General features: G+C 46.3%; 2 protein-coding genes across 2 annotated transcripts in view; both read left to right on the top strand.

Annotated features, from left to right (window-relative positions):
* KMT2D (lysine (K)-specific methyltransferase 2D) overlaps positions 1-8,464 on the top strand; it is a 40,480-nt gene extending 32,016 nt beyond the window's left edge. The window contains exons 49-55 of the mRNA XM_012653367.1: positions 157-1,297; positions 2,502-2,638; positions 2,739-2,869; positions 4,568-4,853; positions 5,084-5,157; positions 5,283-5,391; positions 5,566-8,464. Of these exons, the coding sequence (XP_012508821.1) occupies positions 157-1,297; positions 2,502-2,638; positions 2,739-2,869; positions 4,568-4,853; positions 5,084-5,157; positions 5,283-5,391; positions 5,566-5,658 (1,971 nt within the window). The 3' untranslated portion in view covers positions 5,659-8,464. The remainder of the gene's footprint in view (positions 1-156; positions 1,298-2,501; positions 2,639-2,738; positions 2,870-4,567; positions 4,854-5,083; positions 5,158-5,282; positions 5,392-5,565) is intronic.
* Positions 8,465-8,593: 129 nt separating this feature from the next.
* On the top strand, positions 8,594-21,416 carry PRKAG1 (protein kinase, AMP-activated, gamma 1 non-catalytic subunit). Its single transcript, XM_012653356.1, has 12 exons — positions 8,594-8,706; positions 12,616-12,664; positions 18,344-18,453; positions 18,644-18,725; positions 18,824-18,882; positions 19,017-19,062; positions 19,167-19,221; positions 19,552-19,678; positions 19,784-19,949; positions 20,113-20,150; positions 20,417-20,563; positions 20,705-21,416. The coding sequence occupies exons 1-12, from the start codon at positions 8,698-8,700 to the stop codon at positions 20,810-20,812; spliced, it is 996 nt and encodes a 331-aa protein (XP_012508810.1). The 5' UTR covers positions 8,594-8,697; the 3' UTR covers positions 20,813-21,416.
* Positions 21,417-23,010: the final 1,594 nt, after the last annotated feature.

Below are 23,010 nucleotides of genomic sequence, written 5' to 3'. Positions count from 1 at the left end.
TAGGTCAGGGGAGAAAAAGGGGTGAGTGTTAGGAAAGAGGTGCTGCCTAGGGCAAAGAAGGCAGAGGGCTTTTGGGAGAGTGGAACCTAAGTGAGCGAGGGAGGGGGCTAGTTAGTTGAGGAACTGACACTAATGATACAGGGTGCCCTCCCATAGGAGAGCCCCACCCCAGAGCCGCCCACCCAGCACAGCTACACCTACAATGTCTCCAATCTGGACGTGCGACAGCTCTCAGCCCCACCTCCTGAAGAACCGTCCCCACCTCCATCCCCCTTGGCACCTTCTCCTGCCAGTCCCCCTGCTGAACCCTTGGTTGAACTTCCGGCTGAACCCTCGGCTGAGCCACCAATCCCCTCGCCTCTGCCTCTGGCCTCATCCCCTGAATCAGCCCGGCCCAAACCCCGAGCCCGGCCTCCTGAAGAAGGTGAAGATTCCCGTCCCCCTCGCCTCAAGAAATGGAAGGGAGTACGCTGGAAGCGGTTGCGGCTACTGCTGACCATCCAGAAGGGTAGTGGGCGGCAGGAGGATGAGCGGGAAGTGGCAGAGTTCATGGAGCAGCTCGGCACAGCCTTGCGACCCGACAAGGTGCCTCGAGACATGCGGCGCTGCTGCTTCTGTCATGAGGAGGGTGATGGGGCCACTGATGGGCCTGCCCGCCTACTGAACCTGGACCTGGACCTATGGGTGCACCTCAACTGTGCCCTGTGGTCCACAGAGGTGTATGAGACCCAGGGTGGAGCACTGATGAATGTGGAGGTTGCCCTGCACCGAGGACTGCTAACCAAGTGCTCCCTGTGCCAGCGAACTGGTGCCACCAGCAGCTGCAATCGCATGCGTTGCCCCAACGTCTACCATTTTGCTTGTGCCATCCGCGCCAAGTGCATGTTCTTCAAGGACAAGACCATGCTTTGTCCAATGCATAAGATCAAGGGGCCCTGTGAGCAGGAACTGAGCTCTTTTGCTGTTTTCCGGCGAGTTTACATTGAGCGGGACGAGGTGAAGCAAATCGCCAGCATCATTCAGCGGGGAGAACGGCTACACATGTTCCGCGTGGGGGGCCTTGTGTTCCATGCCATCGGACAGCTGCTGCCTCACCAGATGGCTGACTTCCACAGTGCCACTGCCCTCTATCCTGTGGGCTATGAGGCCACACGCATCTACTGGAGCCTCCGCACCAACAATCGTCGCTGCTGCTACCGCTGCTCTATTGGCGAGAACAACGGGCGGCCAGAGTTTGTAATCAAAGTCATCGAGCAGGGCCTGGAGGACCTGGTCTTCACTGATGCCTCTCCCCAGGGTGAGCACTGGGCCTTTGAAATGGTGATGTGGAATTGGGCAAGTTTCTGCCAGGGTCACTGTTAAGATGTCCATAAGAGGATCTGCAGCCTCCTTGTGAGTGATCCTCCTCCCTCGCCTTAGGCAGGAATAGTCTCTTGAAAGTGTTTCAGTATCTCTCAATCACCTTAAGTTCACTCATAATTGAAAATATTTTGCTTGTCTAATCTCACATAGTCTAGCTCCTTTTTCTCTCCTCAGTGAAACTATAGAATGCAGTTCTGAGATCCTATCATCTGGTTCGCCCAACCTGATCCTAACCATGAGTTCCTTGTGGTTGTTTTTCCCTGGACAGAATGTTTCAATCTTAATTTTAGTGTTAATGAGAAAAATAACAATAAGAGCAGGTACCTTTTATTGAGTGTGTACTGTGTGCCACAAACTAAGCTAAGTGATTTGAATAGGTCATTTTAGTCATACAACCCTATGAGGTAATTACTGTGATTATGCCTATTTTGTACATAAAGAAACTAAGTCTTAGATTTAAGTATGATCGTGTGTGATTTAATGATGGGGATACTTTCTGAGAAATGTATTGTTAGTTAATTTCAATATTGAGTGAACCTCATAGAGTGTGCTTACACAAACCTAGATGATATAGTATTCTGCACACCTATATGGTATAGCCTATTGCTCCTAAGCTACAAACCTGTGTAGCATGTTACTGTCCTGAATACTGTAGGCAATTGGAACACAGTAGTATTTGTATATCTGAACATATTTAGACATAGAAAAGGTACAGTAATAATACAGCTTCATAATCTTATGGGATTACTGTATATGCAGTCCATTGTTGACTGAAATGTTATGTTGTACATGACTGTTTGGCTCATGGTCCCATGGCCAGCACTAAAACCTGAACCCAACTCTTCCCAGCTCCATAGCATGCCTGCTCTTTCAGCAAGGACTGTGGCCTATGTTAGGTCTCCTGGGCCCTAGGTGTGTGTCTCAAGGCTCTGTGATGCCCCTCTAGGGTTGGAAACCTCCTGGCTTCTTAAGAGAGTGGGACTAGGAGGTCAAGAGGGAGTCCTGAAGATCCACACGCATTCACGACAGGGAGGTGTGAAAGCCATGGAAAACAACTTCAGCTCTAGATTAGGGTTAGGGACTGGGTGTCAGTGAGCAGAAGTTGCCTCTGAGGGCTGTTCTCTTTCCCTACCTCTTAGCTGTATGGAATCGCATCATTGAGCCTGTGGCTGCCATGAGAAAAGAGGCTGACATGCTGCGGCTCTTCCCAGAGTACCTGAAAGGCGAGGAGCTCTTCGGGTTGACAGTGCATGCGGTGCTTCGCATAGCTGAATCAGTAAGGAATGGGCTGGGAACTGGGGAATAGGTGGGCACTGGGAGCTTTGGCCTTGCCCCAAAAGGGCTCAGGCTAAGGTGTGCACAACCTGTGCCCACAGCTGCCTGGAGTGGAGAGCTGTCAAAACTATTTATTTCGTTATGGGCGCCACCCTCTGATGGAGCTGCCACTCATGATCAACCCCACTGGCTGTGCCCGATCGGAGCCTAAAATCCTCACACACTACAAACGGTGAGCTTGTGGGGCTGGGGCCGAGGCATGTGGGTGTGGGTATTGGTAGGGATCCTCTGGCTACATTATGAGGGTTTAGGATGCAGATCAGAGTTCCGTTAGAGAAACTGGGGATTCATTCTTAGACCTCCTGATTAGAGGGTACACAGGTATCACTAGGGGGTATCCTTTTCCTCCTCCCCTAACCTGCTCAGGTATACTGGGTTGATCTGGGGTGTAGGACAGAGTTATCTGGGGTACCCTGGAAATGGCTGCTGGGGAGGTTCTGGGTAGACAGTGGTGAAATTTCACAAAATATAAAAGGGACCTGGTCACCTCTTCCCTCTTCTGTTTTACTTCCAGGGGGGCCTGTGATTCTCCCAAACGTCAGACACCCCATGAGTGATAGGGTCACCTTCCCTTCCCCAGGCTGAGTTGGTGTCAAAAATAAATAATTAGAGATATAATAGAAAGATAATAAAACCTTACATTTGTATAGCACTTTATACTTTTTTTTTCAAAGCGTTTTCACATCCATTATCTCATTTGATCCTCACAACAACCTTATGAGGTAGGTAGGGCAGGTGGTATGACCCCCATTTTCCAGCTGAGAAAACTGAGACCCAGAAAGATTAAGTGACTAAACAAAGGTCACACAGCTGGGACTAGACTCTTTTACCTCTTGACTTGTGGGTCACTGTTCTTTCTGTGTGCCATAGTAACCTGACCTTGGTCCCTGGGCAGAGGGAGGCAGAATCCACGGTAGCAGGGCTTTCTTGAAGGCCTTTGGAGGCTCCTAGGCTGTCGTAGAGCGTCAGAGACTCTACCCCTAGTCAGCCCTCGTCTTGATGCTCTACAACGGTGGTTTTCAAACTGTGAGCACATGTGTTCCAAAAAACACATAAACTGGTAGGCAGAACTTGGCCCTCCCATGCATAACTCCCCCTCCCCCAAATTGGATTCGACCAGAAGAGCTCCATTGTCATCTAGTTTATGTATTGGAGCTCTAATTAACATTTTGTTACAGGAAAAAAAGGATTTCTGCTAAATAAAAACGAAAAGAACCAAAAACGTTTGAAAACCACTGCTCTGGGATGGGCAAGAATTGGCTGGTGCCCTAGGGTGGTGGAAAGGCATCCCGTCAGGCAGCAGTCATTCCCCTGCACTGAGCCCGACGTTATGTCAGAGAAGGGGACAGTCTGAAGAAATGAAGGATACCACCTTTAGGCTGTGAATTCATAGCCTGTTTTAATTCAAATCCAGCCCAATGTGGTAGACATGGCCCCCATTTTCAGAGCTTCCGGTATGTGCAGGAGGTAGGACTGAGGTATTCAAGCAAACCATCAGCTTAAATTCTAGGCCTGGGCTGCTTGGGGATGACCTCCCAGAGGAGCATGGCCTTGAGTATGGTTTGGCAGGAGGGTGGTAGGAAATGGGAGATGGGAGAGCAGGCTCAGTGTAGGGGAACTGGTGCCCCCCTCTCCCTCCATGCCCCACCCCTCATCCTGGGCTCTCTGTGTCACCCAGAGTGTCTGAAGGGTCCCTGTAGCTAGTTGTTGCCTCACCAGAGCTGAGACCCAGTTGCCTCTACTCCACTCCCAAGGCAGCACATGCCCCTAATTGGCATGTTGCGTACCCCAGGGTGGAGGCAGAGGAGGCTGGTGGTGTGTGCTTGGTCTGAGGGAGAACTGTCTTGTCATGGACTGTATCACCTCCCAGGCCCCATACCCTGAACAGCACCAGCATGTCTAAGGCATATCAGAGCACCTTCACAGGCGAGACCAACACCCCGTACAGCAAGCAGTTTGTGCACTCCAAGTCATCTCAGTACCGGCGGCTGCGCACCGAGTGGAAGAACAATGTGTATCTGGCTCGCTCCCGTATCCAGGGCCTGGGGCTCTATGCAGCCAAGGACCTAGAAAAGCACACAATGGTCATCGAGTACATTGGCACCATCATTAGAAATGAGGTGGCCAACCGGCGGGAAAAAATCTATGAGGAGCAGGTATGGGCCATTGTGGTGCATAGCCACACTCAGCCAAGGAGCGAGGGCAGGACTGGGCCTGGGAGAGTAGGCGGGAAGCTGGGGGTGGGTGGTGGCAGGTAGGGAAGAGGCAGGAGAAATACAGAGCATGTGGGAGAAGCCCACTGCCTGAATCTTCTACCTGCTCCCACCACCACTGCTTCTGTTCTCTGATACTCTTGTTCTTTCTTCCATAACCTCTGCCTTTCTAGAATCGAGGCATCTACATGTTCCGAATAAACAATGAACATGTGATTGATGCTACGTTGACCGGAGGCCCTGCCAGGTGAGAGGAATGAGGAAGGAAGGATTTAGGGTCTCTGAGGGTGGCATTCTGGGGGTAGGCCAACAAGGAACCAAAATTGTGCCAACTCAGTTGCCTGGCATCACTGACTCTGTTCCACTCTCCAGGTACATTAACCATTCCTGTGCCCCTAACTGTGTGGCGGAAGTCGTGACATTTGACAAAGAGGACAAAATCATCATCATCTCCAGCCGGCGAATCCCCAAAGGAGAGGAGGTGAGAGGAAGTATCCTGAGTGGGTGACAGAGTAGCTCCTCCTTCTCTCCTCTTCTCTGCCATTCCCTAAGAGCTGAGTTCCAAGGCCACTCCCCTCACATCAGGTCTTCACTGCCCGCTCTTCCTCTGGCTGGCTAACATTGATACATTGATTCTGCCCTCTTCTCTTTCCAGCTGACCTATGACTATCAGTTTGATTTTGAGGACGATCAGCACAAGATCCCCTGCCACTGTGGAGCCTGGAATTGTCGGAAATGGATGAACTAAGAAGCTTTGAGGCTACCAGGCAGGGGAGTCCCCCAACCCCCAACCTCTTCCCTGAAAGGGATGAGGGGGAAGAGAGGTAGCAGCCAGAGCCAGGACCCAGGGCTGGGGCTGCCGGCTGACCGGAGCCCCTGGAGCAGGAGGCTGGGGCAGAGGGCCCTAGGCCAAGCCCACCCTGGGCACCAGGGACAACCCTCTTCCCCGCCACCGGCCCTCAGGCTGGCATCTCTGCCCCCAGCTCCAGGAGGGGCCAGACAGAAGCAGCCATTGGGCATCTCAGGTTTGAGGGGGATATGGGCCGGGAACTACCCAGAAGCATCTGGGAGGCAGCAGGGAGGGGGGAGGAGGATGTGTGGCCGGGCCTCACAGCCCTGCTGCTCCCACTGACCTCTCCGGCCCAACTCAAGGCTGCAAAGAGACTTGACTAAGCTTGACAATCCCAAAGGCCGGGTCCCACACCTGGCCCTGCCTGCCGGGTCCTGCCCCCACCCTCACCCTCATCCTCTTCCCTCTTGATCTGTCTCTGTCTCCCTCTTCTCCTCTGTGTTTCTGTCTCTCTATGGGTTGTGTTTCCTTGTTTTTCACTCTGACAAATGCAACATGAACGGGAAAGAGGCGCTCAGCTGCCCAGGAGGGCAAGCTGGGCAGGCCGGGCAAGGAGACCCCGCACCCACACCTACCTCATTTAAGTGTTGGATTTTTTGCTGTTTTGAAATGTGAGACCCTCTCCAAGCCCCCTACTGCCCCAACCCTCTCCCCCACCTCACTGCCCTCTTCTGAGTGGGTAGAAGGGGGGTAGGAAGAGGAAGAAAAATCAACAACAAAAAATCCATCTTTGTTTTTAATTATGGGCATGGAATGGTGGTTGAGGCAAATGATGATGAAGATTGGGGATGACTGGCCCCTAGTTGCTCTAGGACTTCCTTCTCCATCTGGACATGGGGGCAGGAGGGGTGTGCTAAACCTAGGACCAGGATATCTCCCTCCTGTTTTCCCAACCCCATCATGAGCCCATTTGCCCTCCAGCCCCTAGATGGGGTGGGTGGGGGGTAGGGTGAGGGCTGTCCCTGAGTGGCATGCCCATACCTAGTGAGGCAGGGTGTGGCCTGGAGCTCCCACTTTCCCTCAGACACCAAACTGCTGCTGGTCTGGTGGGAAGGGGTGGTGATGTGGGGGTGGGGGAGCTTAGTGTCAGCGCGGGGAGGGTGGGGGGTATTTATCTATTTATACGTGGGATTGTACATAGTCTTGTGGGGCATGGGGGAGCCGGCTGGAGGTGAGAACCCTCCCCTCTCCCCCCACCCCCGGGGAGAGCAAATGTAAAACTACTAATTTTTGTGCTTTATATATTCTATATAAATATATCTATTTTCTTTTTACAAAACCAGTTTATAAATGGTAGGGGGGCATGGGGCGGACACATGGAGCTCCCCTTGTGGGGGGGCCCCCTCCATTACCCAACCTACCGCCCTTTTCCTCACCCCCCCCACTCCCCACCCCCTGGCTGTGACTGCTGTAAGATGGGGGTATAGAGGCTGGACAAGTCCCACCCCCTGTTGTATAGTTGGACTATGTTATAACGCACAAAGTGAGCTGACCCCAGGGGGAGCCAGAGGGTGATGGGTTCCCTGCCTCCCTTTCCTTCCCCTTTCTGCCCAAGCTTGTGCTGCAGTTGAACCTCTTCCTGGGGGTGAGGGTAGGTAGGGGGTGGGTGAGGCCCCAAACCCCTCTCTGGTAGGGAACCATGGGGATGAAGATGAAGCTTATATGCAGTTCTCTCCTAGGGGCTGTGGGCAAAGGGCATTTTGTAATTAATATTTTCAAGAATCAAATGTCTGGATTGTAGGGGTGGGCTTGGTGGTGGCGGATGGGTGGGCCTGCTGGAGGGGGAGCTCGGTCACTGTTGTGATTTTAGGTTTGTTTTTGTTTTGTTTTGAATTTAGGGGGTTGTGGATTGTTGGGGGTAGGGAGTTTTTGGTTTTTTTTTAAGCTGCTTCTTCAACTGTTTCAAGCTGCAAATGTTTAAGAGAATAACACCCCCCCACTCCCACAGGAACCGCTGTTAATTAAATCAGACAGTAGGGAGACTGGGCTGCTGCCCCCAAAGCCACAGCCCTTGGATGTTCCTTTTCCATGAGCAAAAGGTCTAGGCTACAGGGAGGGGGAGATTGGCTCCTGTGAGTCAGGCTCTGGTTGGGGCTTGGGCCCTGGGACTGGGAAAAGGGGATGGGGCAGACTTTGTAAGCATATACTAGGTATCTGATAGTCCTGTAGATTTTAGTGAAGAAACCTTATACAGTTTTTAATTTTTATATAAACTATAACTCAGACCCAAGCTACAAGGTTGGAATTTTGGTTGTTGGTTTTTTTAAGTACCCTGCCTGTATAATTGCATCAGAATCCTACCCCCCGCCCTCCCCCGTGTTTGTATTTTGGGTTGGTTTACACTCGCACATACTCAATTTTCAGTTTTCCCCTTTACAGTCTTCTCCCCTCACCTCCAGGACCCTCCCCCTTTTTAAAAAATAAATCGCTGACAAGTGTGAATCCCGTGAAGACTTTATTTTGTGTTGTGTGTATCCTGTACAGCAAGGTTGGTCCTTCGTAACAACGGATGAAATGGTTCCCTTTTTTAAAGCGCCCTCTCTCCCTCTATCCCCAGCGCCCCTGTCCTTGGCATGTTTTGTATCAGCGATCATTCTGAACTGTACATAATTTATGTTGCGAGAGGCAAAGGGCAAGTTTTGGATTTTGCTTCTTCCAAGTTTGTTTTTAAACGACAAATAAAAAAAGGACATTTTAAATACAAGAGGCTCAGTCCCGTGACCCTCGTCGTCAGCCGGATCCGTGAAGTCCGCGAGGACCCGGGGGAGGGCGGTTAAGAGGCCAGGCGAGCGCCGGAAGGGTGGGCTCTCCGCCTTCCGTCCTAGTCTTGTGGCTGCCATGACGTGGGCGGAAGTGGCTTCGCGGCACCGGATGTGGGGCGGGGCCTGCCCCAAGCCAGCTTCCTAAAACGAACGAACCGAGCCAGCTCCTCTTGCAATGGAGACGGTGAGGAGAGCTGGAGGGCGGCGGGAGGCGCTGTGGAGCCTGAGACCCCCGTTAGGAGACAGGGAGGGCTGGGCAGGGGCTAGCGCTGGTGACTAGCAGACAAGACGCAGCTGGGTGTCTGTCTTGTCCCGTGACCCTGCCCCTGCGCTCCTTCACTGGGCTCATCTAGCACTGGGCCGCACCCATGCCTTCTTTTTGTCCGTGGTACCCTAAGCCCGAGCGCACAGTGACTCCTAGCTCCCTGCTTGGAGTTTACGTACTCCCTGGCAATCTCGGGCTTCCTTTCCTTTCAGCACTTCAAGCCCATTCAGAGGTTTGCTTGAGAGAGCAGTGTTGTGATCCAGCTTTACTGGGTGAGGCGGGGGCTGGGAGGGGGGGTCCGGAGGGATCCCTGCTTTCAGGTAGCTTCTGGACCTCGGTTGTCTGTGATCTCTGCAATCCCTGGCAGGAAGGACATCTGAAGACTTTTATACTGCGTTGAGCGAGGTCATACTCCGTTAGTAAGACTGAGAATTGGGGTTTGCCTGAAAGAGGGAATCCTTCAGTGTGAGAGGCCGCTGTGTCCCTTCGACAAGTTTAGATCATACCCTGCGCTGCGACTCAAAGCAGGCGTTTTGGTATAGCTCATTCTTGGCGAGCAGGCATCGACCAGTTGTGGCAGGTCCCTGTCACCCTCCCACAGATGCTGCAGGTTGTCTGCTACATATTTGAAGCTACTCTCATTCTCAGGAGCCTTTCTCTAGCACTCTGGAACCCCTCCGATCCATTTCCCTCTCCACAGTTTTGAACCATTTTGAACCATGTATCCTATGTCAGGCAGAGTAACTCTTACCACCTTGGTTTTCATCATCTGCCAACTGTAATTGTGAAAGAACTGAGGGTTCACTTTGCTTTGGATCAGTTACATACCCAGAGTAATTCTTTGCCACACTCTTTCTCCTCCTGCAGAGAGGTCGTGTCCCCCAGGTTTTTAAAAAACAAACCAGACCAAAGTGGTAAAGTGATTTGCAATTGGTCACCCAAGCAAGGGAATAAGTTCCTACAGATTAAGAGAATTTTGAGCAAGAATAAAGGGTCTGATTCCATTAAATTTAAAATAACAAATCATTTTCTACTTGTAGATGTATAATGGTTTACAAAGCTTCTTTATTTAGATTTTCTAATTTAGACTTCACACTTTACGTACTGGATTAGGTTCTGGGGATAGAAATTGTTTTAAAAAGAAGAAAAAGAGGCCAGGCATGGTAGCCTATGCCTGTAATCCTAGCACTTTGGGAGGCCGAGGTGGGAAGATTGTCAGAGGCCAAGAGTTCAAGACCAGCCTGGGCAATAGCTAGACCCTGTCTCTACCAAAAAAAAAAAAAAAAAAAAAACCAGCCGGGTATGGTGGCTTGCACCTGTAGTCCCAGCTACTTGGAAGGCTGAGGCAGGAGGATTGCTTGAGCCTAGGAGTGTGAAGTTGCTGTGAGCTATGATGACACCACTGCACTCCAGCCCTGGCAACGGAGTGAGACCCTATCTCAAAACAAAAAACAAAAACAAAAAAAACAGAAAAAGAAGAAAAATGCTTTGCTTAACTAGAGTGAGGGTGAGGGCAAGCCAGCAACAGCTGTTATTTAAGGTAGACTGTAATAAATACTATCAAGAAGATGAAAACAAAGGATTGTGAAAGCATAGAAGAGGGAGACAATTACTGTGGACCTAGGAGAGGGCATTGCTGATTGAGAGAACGGTATGAGCAAGGGCATAGAAATTGGGGTATGTAGAGAATAATTGGGGGTTAGCCAGTGGTCTGCTGTTGCTGGAGTTTGGATTTTGGTCACAGTGGGAGAAAAGACTGGAAAAGTAGGCTCAGATCAGGTTGAATGTATTGCATACCATGCTAAGTTTGAACTTTGTTTTGTAACAGGTGACCCATGAAGTTAAGGCTGTGAAAGTGGAAAGGAGACAGATGGATCTGAGGCATTTCTAACATGTCAGCTTAGCTGATACACGTTAGGGAGAGTAAAGGAATCAAGACTACAGTTCTAGGGCACCTGGGAAGACAGCAATGCAAAAAAAAGAAAGAAAGAAATGGAGAGAGATGGGAGCCACAGTAAAAATAATAGGATTGGAGGTTGGAGGGACAAATGATGTTTTGTTTTGTATTGAGGCATTTAAGGAGTCTCTATGATATCTGCGGTTGTCAAACAAATGACTGGAAATGTTGGTCAGGAGTTTCGAAGAAATTATGAGTCTATGTGTCAGAAGTAGCCTGTGTCTCTGTAATAATATTTTGTACTTAGGTAGTATAGTGGTATTTTCTCAGGTCCCCTATGTTATTAAAAGTAGAGAGGAGGGATATAATTCCCCCTCTCATGTGGTAAAACAGCTAAAAAGTTAAAGTCATACATTCAATTGTGTTTGACTCTTGTTATGTTGGTATCTATATCTATTTAGCTATTCTCTCTCTGTAACTTAGTCTTAGGTTTCTCTGTTCATATCAGTGGCCATCATTATTAAAGAATTTTTTAAAACTGTGAATTGTATGCAAAATAATTCACAAAAAAACCTATGCTAAGTTGTTTGGGGGATACAAAGTATAAGGTAGTTCTAGGCTTCCAGGAATTTATAATCTGGATAGATAATGAACAAAATAACTGTAGCACAGTGCAGTATGTAAGTATCATATGATGGCTGCAGTAACTTCTACAGAAGTACCTGTTTCTGTGCCCTTGTGTAGATCTTTGTGAGACTCTGATATATTAATACCATGTATCTATCTTTACAGCTAAACAGCCCTCTCTCCCACTTATAAGTGATGAGGCTGTTATTCCAATAGCCTTGCCAAAATGCCAGGCCAAGCTGATAGTCTTATGCAGCCCAGAGGGAAGAGAGGAAGATTATCCCTCTTCCCCCACACTCTGCCCTCCCCTGACCCATTAGGGGAGGGAAATTGAGGGCTGTCCTGCCAACTTGACTCTGTTTGCCAGCCAACCTTCCAAGTTTAAGCCAAGGCCTTTAACGTCATGTTACTACAGAAGCTATAGAAGTGAAGAATGACTTTAAGTTAGTTTGCAGGATATTACCCAGAGCAAATGGAGCCAAAATTGTTGATGCCAATGGATGAAAATTGTCATGATTCCTCCTGGGTTCTTAGAGAACAATGAAATTTCCAAATGTTCCCACTTGAGGGAGCACAGAGATGGTTCTGAAGCTTTATCTATTCAAAGCACTCTCTCATCTCTAATCTCAAACTATCTTGGAAAAGGGAACTTGGAAAACCAGCATCACCTGGGCTATAGCAGCCATTTACTCACAAAGGTGCCGAGAGGACTCAAGTTCCCAGGTTCAGAACATTTATGCTCCTTATCTACCCCCCAGTCATTCAAGCTTTGACTGTCGAGCTGACAGTCACCTGCTGGGATCCTTCCAGCAGGTGGAAGGATCCTACCCTTTCTCAATGGTAAGGGGTATGTCTGTGATTTTAGTGCCCACAACTAAGCTTAATTAGTGTTTGGGGGCAGACAATGTTATCTCTATCTCTTTGGCTTCCACGTTTTAATAAAGTAGATATTTTAGTCTTAGCTTTTAATACTTAATGTTTCATTAAGCAGCATAGTATATAAGAACATGAGCTTTGGAACCAGATAGATGTGTATTTGAATCCCTACTTTACCCCTTACCAGCCATGTAACCTTGGGCAGGTTACTTAATGTGTCTTGACCCTCAGTTTCCTAATCTGTGAAAATAAGGCTAATAATAGTATTAACTTCAGGATTGTTATGAAGATTAAATGAGATAATATTTAATGAAGGGCCTTTTAGTGCTTTAAAGGAAATCATTAGTTCACCAGCTCTTCCCCTAATGTTGCTAAGCTAAAATGGGTGGAGCCTAGTTTTGCTAAATCCATTTCTCTTGTCTCTCCAGGTCATTTCTTCAGATAGCTCCCCAGCTCTGGAAAATGAGCATCCTCAAGGTAAGTTTATTGAAGACAGAGAAACTGGGCATCAAAACAGCCTGACCATAACAATGTCTACAACAATGCTTTTGAATCTCTCTCAGGGTTATTCCTGGGAAAATCAAAGCGGGGCTAGATAATGTGCCAAACCATACAAATCAGGAACAATAATTTGGCAAGATCACCCAGGAGTAAATCTGGGGCAGAGTGGAGACAATTAACATCTTCTATTATCAAACCACTTGAGAGAAACTTCTGAGGTACAAGGAAAACTTCCATAGGCGACTCTGGGCTGGCTAACCATGTTTTAACAGTCCCTGGTATTTTCTGCATAGTCCAAAAATAATTTCAGCAGAATTTTTAGTTAGCAGGCTCAATAAAGCCACTAAGTACACTCAAGAAATTATGCAAAGGCCTTGAAAGTCCTTAGGCTTAGAAGTAATCTGGTAGTAGAATCACTAAACCTCTAAAATCCAGAGCACAGGGGAAGACAATCCCAATGCCTGCCTAAATACCTGGTTAGAATGGAATGGTCCAACCCTAGGCCATCTAGAAAGAAGCAGAACTTACAAGCATCTCTGTCTGGTAAAGGATTTGGCCCAGGGACACTCCTGGGTCTTCCTAGCACGTTTCTGGCATCACGGGTATGCACTTTGCCGGAGGATTGAAATATAGGCTGAGTATAAACTTCAAGAGGTAATATAGTGTCAGAGATCCTAGGACTTGTTATTGAGGGTTAATGAGTTCTCGACAAGATCTTTTAAATTTTCTGTTTTTATTTTATGGATATCCAAAAAAGTTAAAGGCATATTTTGAATTGTCTGGATGACTCTTCATAATTGATTACTGCCACATGATATCAGTGTCTAGTTTATGTTTCTGAGTACATTTGTATTAGCACCAAGGCAGAAGCCAGAAACTCAAATTGTATACATCTGCAATCCCCAAACCCTGGACCACAGACCAATGCTGGTCCCAGGTCTGTTAGGAACTAGGCCACACAGGCAGGAGGTGAGCAGCAGGTGGGGCAGGCAAGTCACTGAGTGAAGCTTCAGTATTTACGCCATTGCTTACACCCCTGAAACTGGTCCCTGGTGCCAAAAAGGTTGGGGACCTCTGGTCTATATGGACCAAGCAGTGAAGTGGACTACATATGACTGTGACAACCTATAGATTTTGTGTCACATCTAACAGGAGGCAGCAACTTTCCAGATCTGGTCAATTAAGACCTATTTTTACCAGATCTTCTGATTTTGAAAAGAGACTGGGAATTTGGATTTTTATGTAAATCTTTGGATTTTTTTAATTTGGCAATTGATTTAAATTATTTTAAAACACTGGGAAAGCCAAATCCAATATGTTTATGAGTCTGTGGCCTAAAATGATAGTATTTAACTATCATTGTAGTGTATCTTCAACTGATATCCAAAAATGTGTTCTTGGGAGTCTGAATTCTCAAGTTTGAAAGACAATTGTAGGCTTCCAGTTAAAGGTAATAGATTAAATATATATATCCACCTTCATGCCGTCACAAAAATCCCCTAAAACCACTGTAAAGGAATTTTTAAAAAATAATAGCAAACCCACCAGGACAGAGATAACAGGAAAAGAAACAATAGCAATGAATTTTTGGAAGCTAGAAAGCAGACAAAAGAGTTATGAGTGACTTAGCAAACCTGAGAAAACTGTATTATAATTAACAGTGAGGAAAGCTAAGAAGCACTGAAGGTCTAAGGTACAGATCCCAAGATACCCTATGCCATTAAGTACAGTTGGGCAAGTACCCCTCCCAACTTCGGCAATGACTGAAGATCTAGAGAGGGACTCAGGCACACTTGAGAGCTGAAGTACTGTACTAAAACCAGGAAAGGAGCATGCAATGAACTATACTGGATGCTGAGCCTTCAGCCCTCTTCCCCCATTCCATTTCCAGAATGCTGGCAGAAAAAACATCACCCTCCAAGCTCGAAATTGAATAATCCTTGTCTCCAGAATCCCCTTGAGGGGAAAGTCCTAAAAATATAAGTATTGAATGTTCCCTATCTAAATGGCTCACAGTCAACAAGGCTCATTTACATACTTAGAGCTTCCAATCAGCTTTAAAGCCTCCACTCTTAAGATAGGATTTGGGCCGGGCTTGGTGGCTCACGCCTGTGATCCTAGCACTCTGGGAGGCCGAGGCGGGGCAGATCGCTCAAGGTCATGAGTTCAAGACTGGCAAGAGCAAGACCCCATCTCTACTAAAATTAGAAAGAAATTAATCGGACAACTAAAAATATATAGAAAAAATTAGCCGGGCATGGTGGCACATGCCTGTAGTCCCAGCTACTTGGGAGGCTGAGGCAGAAGGATCACTTGAGCCCAGGAGTTTGAGGTTGCTGTGAGCTAGGCTGACGCCACGGCACTCTAGCCCGGGCAACAGAGTGAGACTCTATCTCAAAAAAAAAAAAAAAAAAAAGATAGGATTTGAATTCTCCTTTAAACCAAGGATTACCAAACATCTAAAGAAAACCTCTATGGAAAAAGTGAACCAAACTGCTGGCCCAAATGCCACATACACTAAAAAGAAATAAACAGAAAAAAAGCAACTGGCAGGAAAAGTCAATGCACAGAGAATAACACTTTAATAATTAACATTAATATATTCTCAGGTAAAAGAACATATTTCCACCATGAAACAAGTATAGGTTATAATTTTTCTTTCTTTTTTTTAAAATAAACTACATTGACTTAATATAATTTTTAAAAAAGGAATTTTCAGAAAACAAAAAGGAGATCTTAGAAATTAAAAATATAATAGCAAAAATTTTAAACCCAGTAGTAAGTTTGGAAAATCAAGGTGAAGAAATTTCCCAGAAAGTAAAGTTAAAAACCAAAGAAGTAGAAAATGAGAGAGAAAAGATATTTTAACAACTACCACCACCCACTAAAACAAACAAAACCCCCAAACATTAAAGTATAAGTCTAGAAGGTCCAATATCTAAATAATAGGAGTCAGAGAAAGAGAAAAATGGCAACACAGAGGGGAGGAAATAATCAAGGAAATGATTCAAGAACATTTCCTGGAACTGAAGGACATTAGTTTTCATACTGAAAGAACCCATTGAATATTCAGCACAGTGGATGAAATTGACCCACCAAAGCACAATCATCATGAGATTTCAGAATGCTGGAAACAAAGAGAAGATCCCATGAGTTTCCAGAGAGGAAAAAATAAGTCACTTACAAAGAATCAGAATTGCCATGGACTTTTGACAACACCAGCAGCTAGCAGGCACTGGAGCAATGCCTTCAACATTCTGCAGGAAAATAAATTCCAACCTAGAATTCTATATCCAGCCAAATTATAAAGCAAAGATGAGGGTAAAGATATCTACAGGCTGCAAGGTCTCAAAAGTTTTACTTCCCGTGCACCCTTTCTCAGGAAGCTACTGGAAGATATGTTCCACCAAAACAAAGGAGTAATCAAAAAAGATGAAAACATGGGATACAGCAAACAGGAGTGCCAGGAGAGGAGAGATGTGAAAGGGGTGCCCTGGATGGCGATGAAGGATGATTTCAGGATGACAGCAGTACACACCAGGCAAACCAGCCAGATTTGAGCAGGTCAGAAGGCTCCAGAGAGACTTATTCGGGTAGTTTAACAGACTATCTAATGCTTCTGAACTTCTTGAAAGGATATTTAAACAATTGGTGAAGAGTTTGGGGGTTGAATTAGTTATAAGTACTCTACATAGAAAATCAAACAAACAAAAGGACAAGACCATTATTAAATCCAGGGAAAACAAAGTTGTGAAAGAATGAGAAAAAAATCAGAGTTTGGGAGGGGGCAAGGGCAATATACGTAACCTAAACATCTGTACCCCCATAATATGCTGAAATAAAAAAAAAAAAAGTTAAAAAAATAAAAAAAATCAGAGTTTACTCTTTGGCTTACCTCTGAATAATAAATATTCAGTCAAAATGATTTCTTTTTTTTTTTTTTTTTTTTGAGACGGGGTCTTGCTCTGTTGCCCAAGCTGGAGTGCAGTGTCACAATCATAGGTCACTATAACCTCAAATTCCTGGGCTCAAGAGATCCTCCCACCTCAGCCTCCTGAATAGCTAGGACTGCAGGTATGCTCCACCATGCCTGGCTGATTTTTTTTATTTGTGGAGATGGAGTCTTGCTATGTTGCCCAGGCTGATCTCAAACTCCTGGGCTCAAGCAATCCTCCCTCCTGCCTCAGCCTCCTGAAGTGCTGGGATTGCTGGTGTTAGCCACCATGCCTAGCCTCAAAATTATTTAAATACTGATGTAACCAACATTGTGGTTTAACTCCTGGAAGAATGGGGGGTGCTGGGAAGTGCATGTTTGTGATGCAGTCCAGGTAGGAAAGAGAACTAAAAATTCTCATCTTCCAAAAAAAAAAAAAAATTTCTCATCTTTCTTTGTAGGAAGATAATAGATAATGCCCCAGAATGAAAAAATGATAAAGTAGCAATACAAGCATGTTATTTAAGGACATAGAAATAAGTACCAAAATAATCAGCTAAAAGAGGTGAATGTGCTCATCTCGGGGGAGGGGTAGTATGGGAGGTGGGTACAGGAACTGCAGTTTTTCTTAACAAAATTTGTAAAACTATTTGACTCTTTAAACTATGTGCCTATATAACTTTGGTAAAAAAATTGAATATTAAAAAATCAACTGAAAAGATTTAAGAGCATGAACTTTGGAATCAAGTAGGTCTGGGTTTGAGTCTTTCTTGCCACTAACTAATGCTGTGACCTTGAGCAGTTTCTTTAACTGCTCTGTACCTGTGTTCTCATCTGAAACATGATGATAATACCTACCTTACAGATTTGTTGTAAGAATTAAAGTATGTAACATTTTTAAGTGCACAAAGCATACTACATAGTACATTCAGGCTATTAATTTGGGGGGTTGCTTCTCCAATTTAGAGCAAGTAATTATTATGACAGGAATTAGAAAGGTAAACCTAACCATGATCTCTCATTTGTCTAGAGTTAGTAGAATGATTTCTGATTCACAGGATGCCAGAATGGACACTAAGGGTGTTTTGGGCCACGTTGATTGAACACTGGGCTCCAATTTAGTATTAATGAGAAATGGCCCAGCTTGGAGCATGACTTTTCCTTTGTTTGTTTGTTTGTTTAAATTGAGACGAGGTCTCACTATATTGCCCACGCTGGACTTGAACTCCTGGGCTCAAGCAATCCTCCTGCCTCAGCCTTCCAAGTGGCTATGACTACAGGCATGTACCACTGCACCAGCATGGTCTTGGAAGAATTTTAAGAAGCTTACTTGGTTTTTCATCTTCATTTGAGAAAAGAGGACAAATGAAATGTGCTAAATATATGAAAGGAAAAACTTGGATTAAAGATGAGAAAAGCTTTTAGACTCTAACAGGTTAAGGAGAGATATTGTAGACTTTCTGTTTTATTAATAGTTAGCCGCCTTTTACCTAAGGAGTCAGTAGATATAATCTTACCTGGAAATAGGAGTTGGATGAAATGGTTTCTAAGGGGTTTATCCAGGTTTTGTGGAAACAATAGGAACAAAACAGATAGAATAAAGGGCCTTATAAAAAATCATGCTTTAAATATTTGAGAAACCAGAACTGTTTTCTTTTCTGTCTTGTTTGATTGGGAGTTATTGTGTAGAAAGAAGTGACTAACTATTCCACCCTACGCAGAGACCCCAGAATCCAACAATAGTGTGTATACTTCCTTCATGAAGTCTCATCGCTGCTATGACCTGATTCCCACGAGCTCCAAATTGGTTGTATTTGATACTTCCCTGCAGGTGGGTGAAATCCTCTTTCCCTTTCCCTCTTTTTTGGAGCCTCTGTTTCAATACCCCTCATCCTATTTCATCCCCAGGATAATATCCTTGTCCTTCTAAGAATTTTCCCCAAACTGTCCAACCCCTGTTCTTTTTTATAGTCCTGCCCTCTGTGGCTTTCTCTTTATGATTATTACTCTCTTGGTCATAGGTGAAGAAAGCTTTCTTTGCTTTGGTGACTAATGGTGTACGAGCTGCCCCTTTGTGGGATAGTAAGAAGCAAAGTTTTGTGGGTAAGCAAAAGTTTCTGGAACACATTATCATTGGCATCTTGTGCTGGGCAAGGAGAGAAACTTTGGGTAGTGCTGAGGGCTCTTGTCTTGGCCTTTAGGCATGCTGACCATCACCGATTTCATCAACATCCTACATCGCTACTATAAATCAGCCTTGGTAAGGAACCTCAGCCAAATGACCAAAACCACTTTCCCTTCCCAGAGTCCCTCATTTCTGTTCCTCCCAACAAGCCACAAGGGCTTGATGCAGCAGAGGGAGCAGGTCTCAAATTCTGTTGCTTCTGCTTCCAGGTACAGATCTATGAGCTAGAAGAACACAAGATAGAAACTTGGAGAGGTATGTAGAGAATTAGGGGTTGTAAAAGAATAAAATGATGGAGGGTTTCCTGGGAAACACTTTTCCCAAGGTGGTATTTTGTGAACCATCGCTTTTCCTTTCAGAGGTGTACCTACAGGACTCCTTTAAACCTCTCGTCTGCATTTCTCCTAATGCCAGGTGAGTTCCAGCTATCCCTTTGTCTGAAAAGGGTAAGAGCCTTGACATCAGCATAGCTAAAGCCCTACAAAAATCCAGGGAAAGGGGCAGAAGAGAGAAAAGACACTTGTCCCAACACACATACACACACACACACACACACACACACACACGACACACACGCTCTCTCTCTCTCTCTCTCTCTCTCTAAGTCTGGTCTGCACACTGCCCCCTCCCCTAACCACCAGTTTATCCTGTTTATATGTACATTTTACAAAGTATATTTAACCACCCTCAGCCCCCTCAGCCCCAGCACTGTGGAACTTACTTTTATAACCCACCTTCCCACAGCTTGTTTGATGCTGTATCTTCATTAATTCGAAACAAGATCCACAGGCTGCCAGTTATTGACCCAGAATCAGGCAACACCTTGTACATCCTCACCCACAAGCGAATCCTGAAGTTCCTCAAATTGTTTGTAAGTGCTCCTTAGCCCAGTTCTTATGTCTTATATATTGGGTTGGAGGGGTATCCAAGGGTAGTTTGGGGGCCTTGATAGTCAAGCTGATGGTTCTTTCCTCAGATCACAGAGTTCCCCAAGCCAGAGTTCATGTCTAAGTCTCTGGAAGAGCTACAGATTGGCACCTATGCCAATATTGCTATGGTCCGCACTACCACCCCTGTCTACGTGGCTCTGGGCATCTTTGTACAGCATCGAGTCTCAGCGCTGCCAGTGGTGGATGAGAAAGGTGAGAGATTGGGCCAAAGTCTGGGAGAGGGAGTGGTCCAGAGAAGTCAGGGTGGCTCTGGGAGAATCTGCTTTCCCCTCAGCTTGGCCAGCAGGGTGATTCTGTGGGTAAAGGGAGTCTTGGATGCCAGATTCTCCTTGCTGAGCTTCCTTTGTCCCCCTAGGACGTGTGGTGGACATCTACTCCAAGTTTGATGTTATCGTGAGTGATTGTGAAGGGACTGGGAGGTAGGGAATGGGTGGAGGGTGTTGAAGTGAAAAGAGAGAAGGGACTCTCTTCTGGGACCTAAGGGGTCTTGGAAGTTTCCAAGCTTTCAAATCCTATTTGAAAAGGAATTGAATGAACTGGGTGTGGCTTGTGGGCATGGCTGACAATTTGCCCTAATCCCTCCGGTGAGGTTGGGTGGGTTCAGGGTTTGGAGGCTGGCTCTCTTGCTTCCCTGCAAGCTCCTTCCTCTCTTTCCCCAGAATCTGGCAGCAGAAAAGACCTACAACAACCTAGATGTGTCTGTGACTAAAGCCCTACAACATCGATCACACTACTTTGAGGGCGTTCTTAAGTGCTACCTGCATGAGACTCTAGAGACTATCATCAACAGGCTTGTGGAAGCAGAGGTAGGGAGGCTAGTAACCATCAAGCAGCTGGGGAGGGCAGCCATGAGAGTGGGGTTGGGCAAGGAGGGTAGGGGCTGAGGGGCTCACCCTAACTGAGGCTGGCACTAAACATTCTCTTTCTCCCTTACTGCTCTACTCCAGGTTCACCGACTTGTAGTGGTGGATGAGAATGATGTGGTCAAGGGAATTGTATCACTGTCTGACATCCTGCAGGCCCTGGTGCTCACAGGTGGAGAGAAGAAGCTCTGAGCTGGGGGAAGGGGAGCACCATGCCCCACTCACTGCTGGAAGCTCTGAGAATCAGATGAAACTTGTGAGAACTGTGACTGCTCCCTGCTCAGGAGCCCCCTACCCTCCTATCTGGGAGCTAGGGGAGGTGCAGGGGGAGGGAGAATGAATTTTTAGCTGCCCTTACCCTAACACATACGCTTGAAGAAAACTTTCAGCCTAGCCAATTCTAGCCCTCTCCTCTTAGAGACAGCCCCCTTTCTGGGTGAACTATGGGCTTTGTGCCCCTCAGGCAAATTCTGATCTCTAAGAGATCCCCAGACCTCACCCTGCCTTTGCTTCCATCTCTGCCATGACTCTACCCGAAGATAATAGCACAACAAAACTCTTCATCAAGATATTTTTATTCATCCTCTTTCATGATATATGGAGGAGGCTGAGTCCATTTAGTGACACTTCTTCCCATAATATGAATGGGGAGGATTGAGGGGAGGAGGGCCTCTGGGTTCTTGTGCTACATGCCTATGAAGGGAGATGGGGGTTAGGTAGAGGAGGAGGACAGAGTGCTTAGCCAAGGTTATTGCTGGTCATGGGCAAATCTAATTAAATGACAGGAATCTTGTCATGGTATTACCGTGTTTGATTTTTGCGGTTGATGGACACTATTGCTCCAACCTTTCTACTTTATATGGCTTCTTCAACTCATCATTAATAACACAATAATAATAGCATACATGCATATAATTGTGTGGCAGACATCATTCTCAGTGCTTTACATATATTAACTCATTTAATCCTCAGAACAGTAGTAGTCACTATTCCAGTTTTACAGATTTAAAATAACTGAGACACAGAGAGGCTGAGTAAGTAGCCCAAGATCACACAGCTAGTAAAAAGTAGAGCTAGGATTTGAACCCAAGCAATCTGGCCCCAGAGTTCATGCTCTTTTCCACTACAGAAGAGTTACTACTATCTCTCTAATTTTCCTTTCACAATTATTCCCCACCCTAGTCCCTGTAGTTCCCCTTATTACCTTTCTTACCCCTCTGCCTGGACCATAGCTGGGACCCACAGAAAATCCCATAACAGTGTTAGATTTCCAAAGAGTAGGCAGACTTGAAGGTCTCCTTTGCGAGACCATCATCAGCTTTTCTTAGGGAAGGTTGGACTGTGTTTTGGATTTTGCCGAGCTGGCACTATCTTTGAACGTACAAATCCCTTTTCTTCCAAGGTGAGAATGAGCTGGGTGGGAGGTGGGGAACAGCAGGACGATGGCCACCCCATCAGACCCATTCCCTGGGCTGGAACCATGTGAACCAAAACAGTAGCTAACTCCGAACACCATAAGGACTGCTAGGCTGTGGGTACCATCTCATCCGTGCCTTGCAGGTATGATGCAATTTCTCATCCAAGCCAGGAGCAATTTCAGAGTAATACCTTGCCCCTACCCCCACTGTGCCTAAGCCTTCTGATCAACCCCCACCCATACCATACTGGTTCCTCCAAACCAGGCTTCCTGATGGAACACAGGGAAAAGCATCAAGGCCCTTGTCGAGAGCTCAGGTTTCAGTGCTGCATCAAGACTATAGAGAAGCCCCTGTTTCTGCATTCACCTCTTCACAGCTCTCTCAGCACATTCCCAAACTTGGAGGAGAGAGGCTTCCAAGTTATTAGAATTAGAGTATGTTTATGTGTGTGGGGGCGGGTACATGGTGGAAAGTACAGATGTCTCCTTATGTCACATTCCCTCGTGAAGGAGGATTTGCCTAGGGGGAAGGCAAGGGCTTTAAAAAGCCTTAGGACCAGTGGGATCCAGGGTAGAAGGAAGCACCTTCAAGCGAAGAGTCACCAGTGCAGCTGGTAGGTGCATGGGATCAAGAGGGGTAGAGTGGATGGGACAGGGATATTTGGGGTTCTCTCTAAAGGTCTGTGTTAGGGAGCAGGATGCTTGGGTTTTGTTGGATCACTTCTCAGTAAGTCTCTGCCCCATAACAACCCTTCTGGCCCCCATCCCCTTAAAAGGAAGGGTCTGTGCGCAAAAGGCTCCATGTATTACAGTGTAAAACAAATTGGGATCTCTTGCTTCTCCCATTTTCCCCAAAAACTCAAACCAGTAAGTCTCAGAGTCTGAGGAGGGAGCTGAGGGAAAGACAAGGGATAAAATTTGGGAGCCTCATAGGTTTTTATTCTTACCTATTCCTCTCAGGAGAGGCAAATTA

Source organism: Propithecus coquereli, unplaced genomic scaffold (genome assembly GCF_000956105.1).
Source record: "Propithecus coquereli isolate 6110/MARCELLA unplaced genomic scaffold, Pcoq_1.0 Scaffold111, whole genome shotgun sequence".
Lineage (NCBI taxonomy): Eukaryota > Metazoa > Chordata > Mammalia > Primates > Indriidae > Propithecus > Propithecus coquereli.
The sequence above is the reverse complement of the archived record's forward strand: the minus strand, read 5'-3'. Positions and strand labels throughout refer to the sequence as shown.

What these genes read in the sequence shown, in the direction of transcription:
- PRKAG1 (XM_012653356.1), top strand. An exon ending in GGAAAATGAGCATCCTCAAG is followed by an intron (nt 12,665 to 18,343) that starts GTAAGTTTATTG and finishes CACCCTACGCAG; the next exon opens with AGACCCCAGAATCCAACAAT. An exon ending in TGCATTTCTCCTAATGCCAG is followed by an intron (nt 19,222 to 19,551) that starts GTGAGTTCCAGC and finishes ACCTTCCCACAG; the next exon opens with CTTGTTTGATGCTGTATCTT.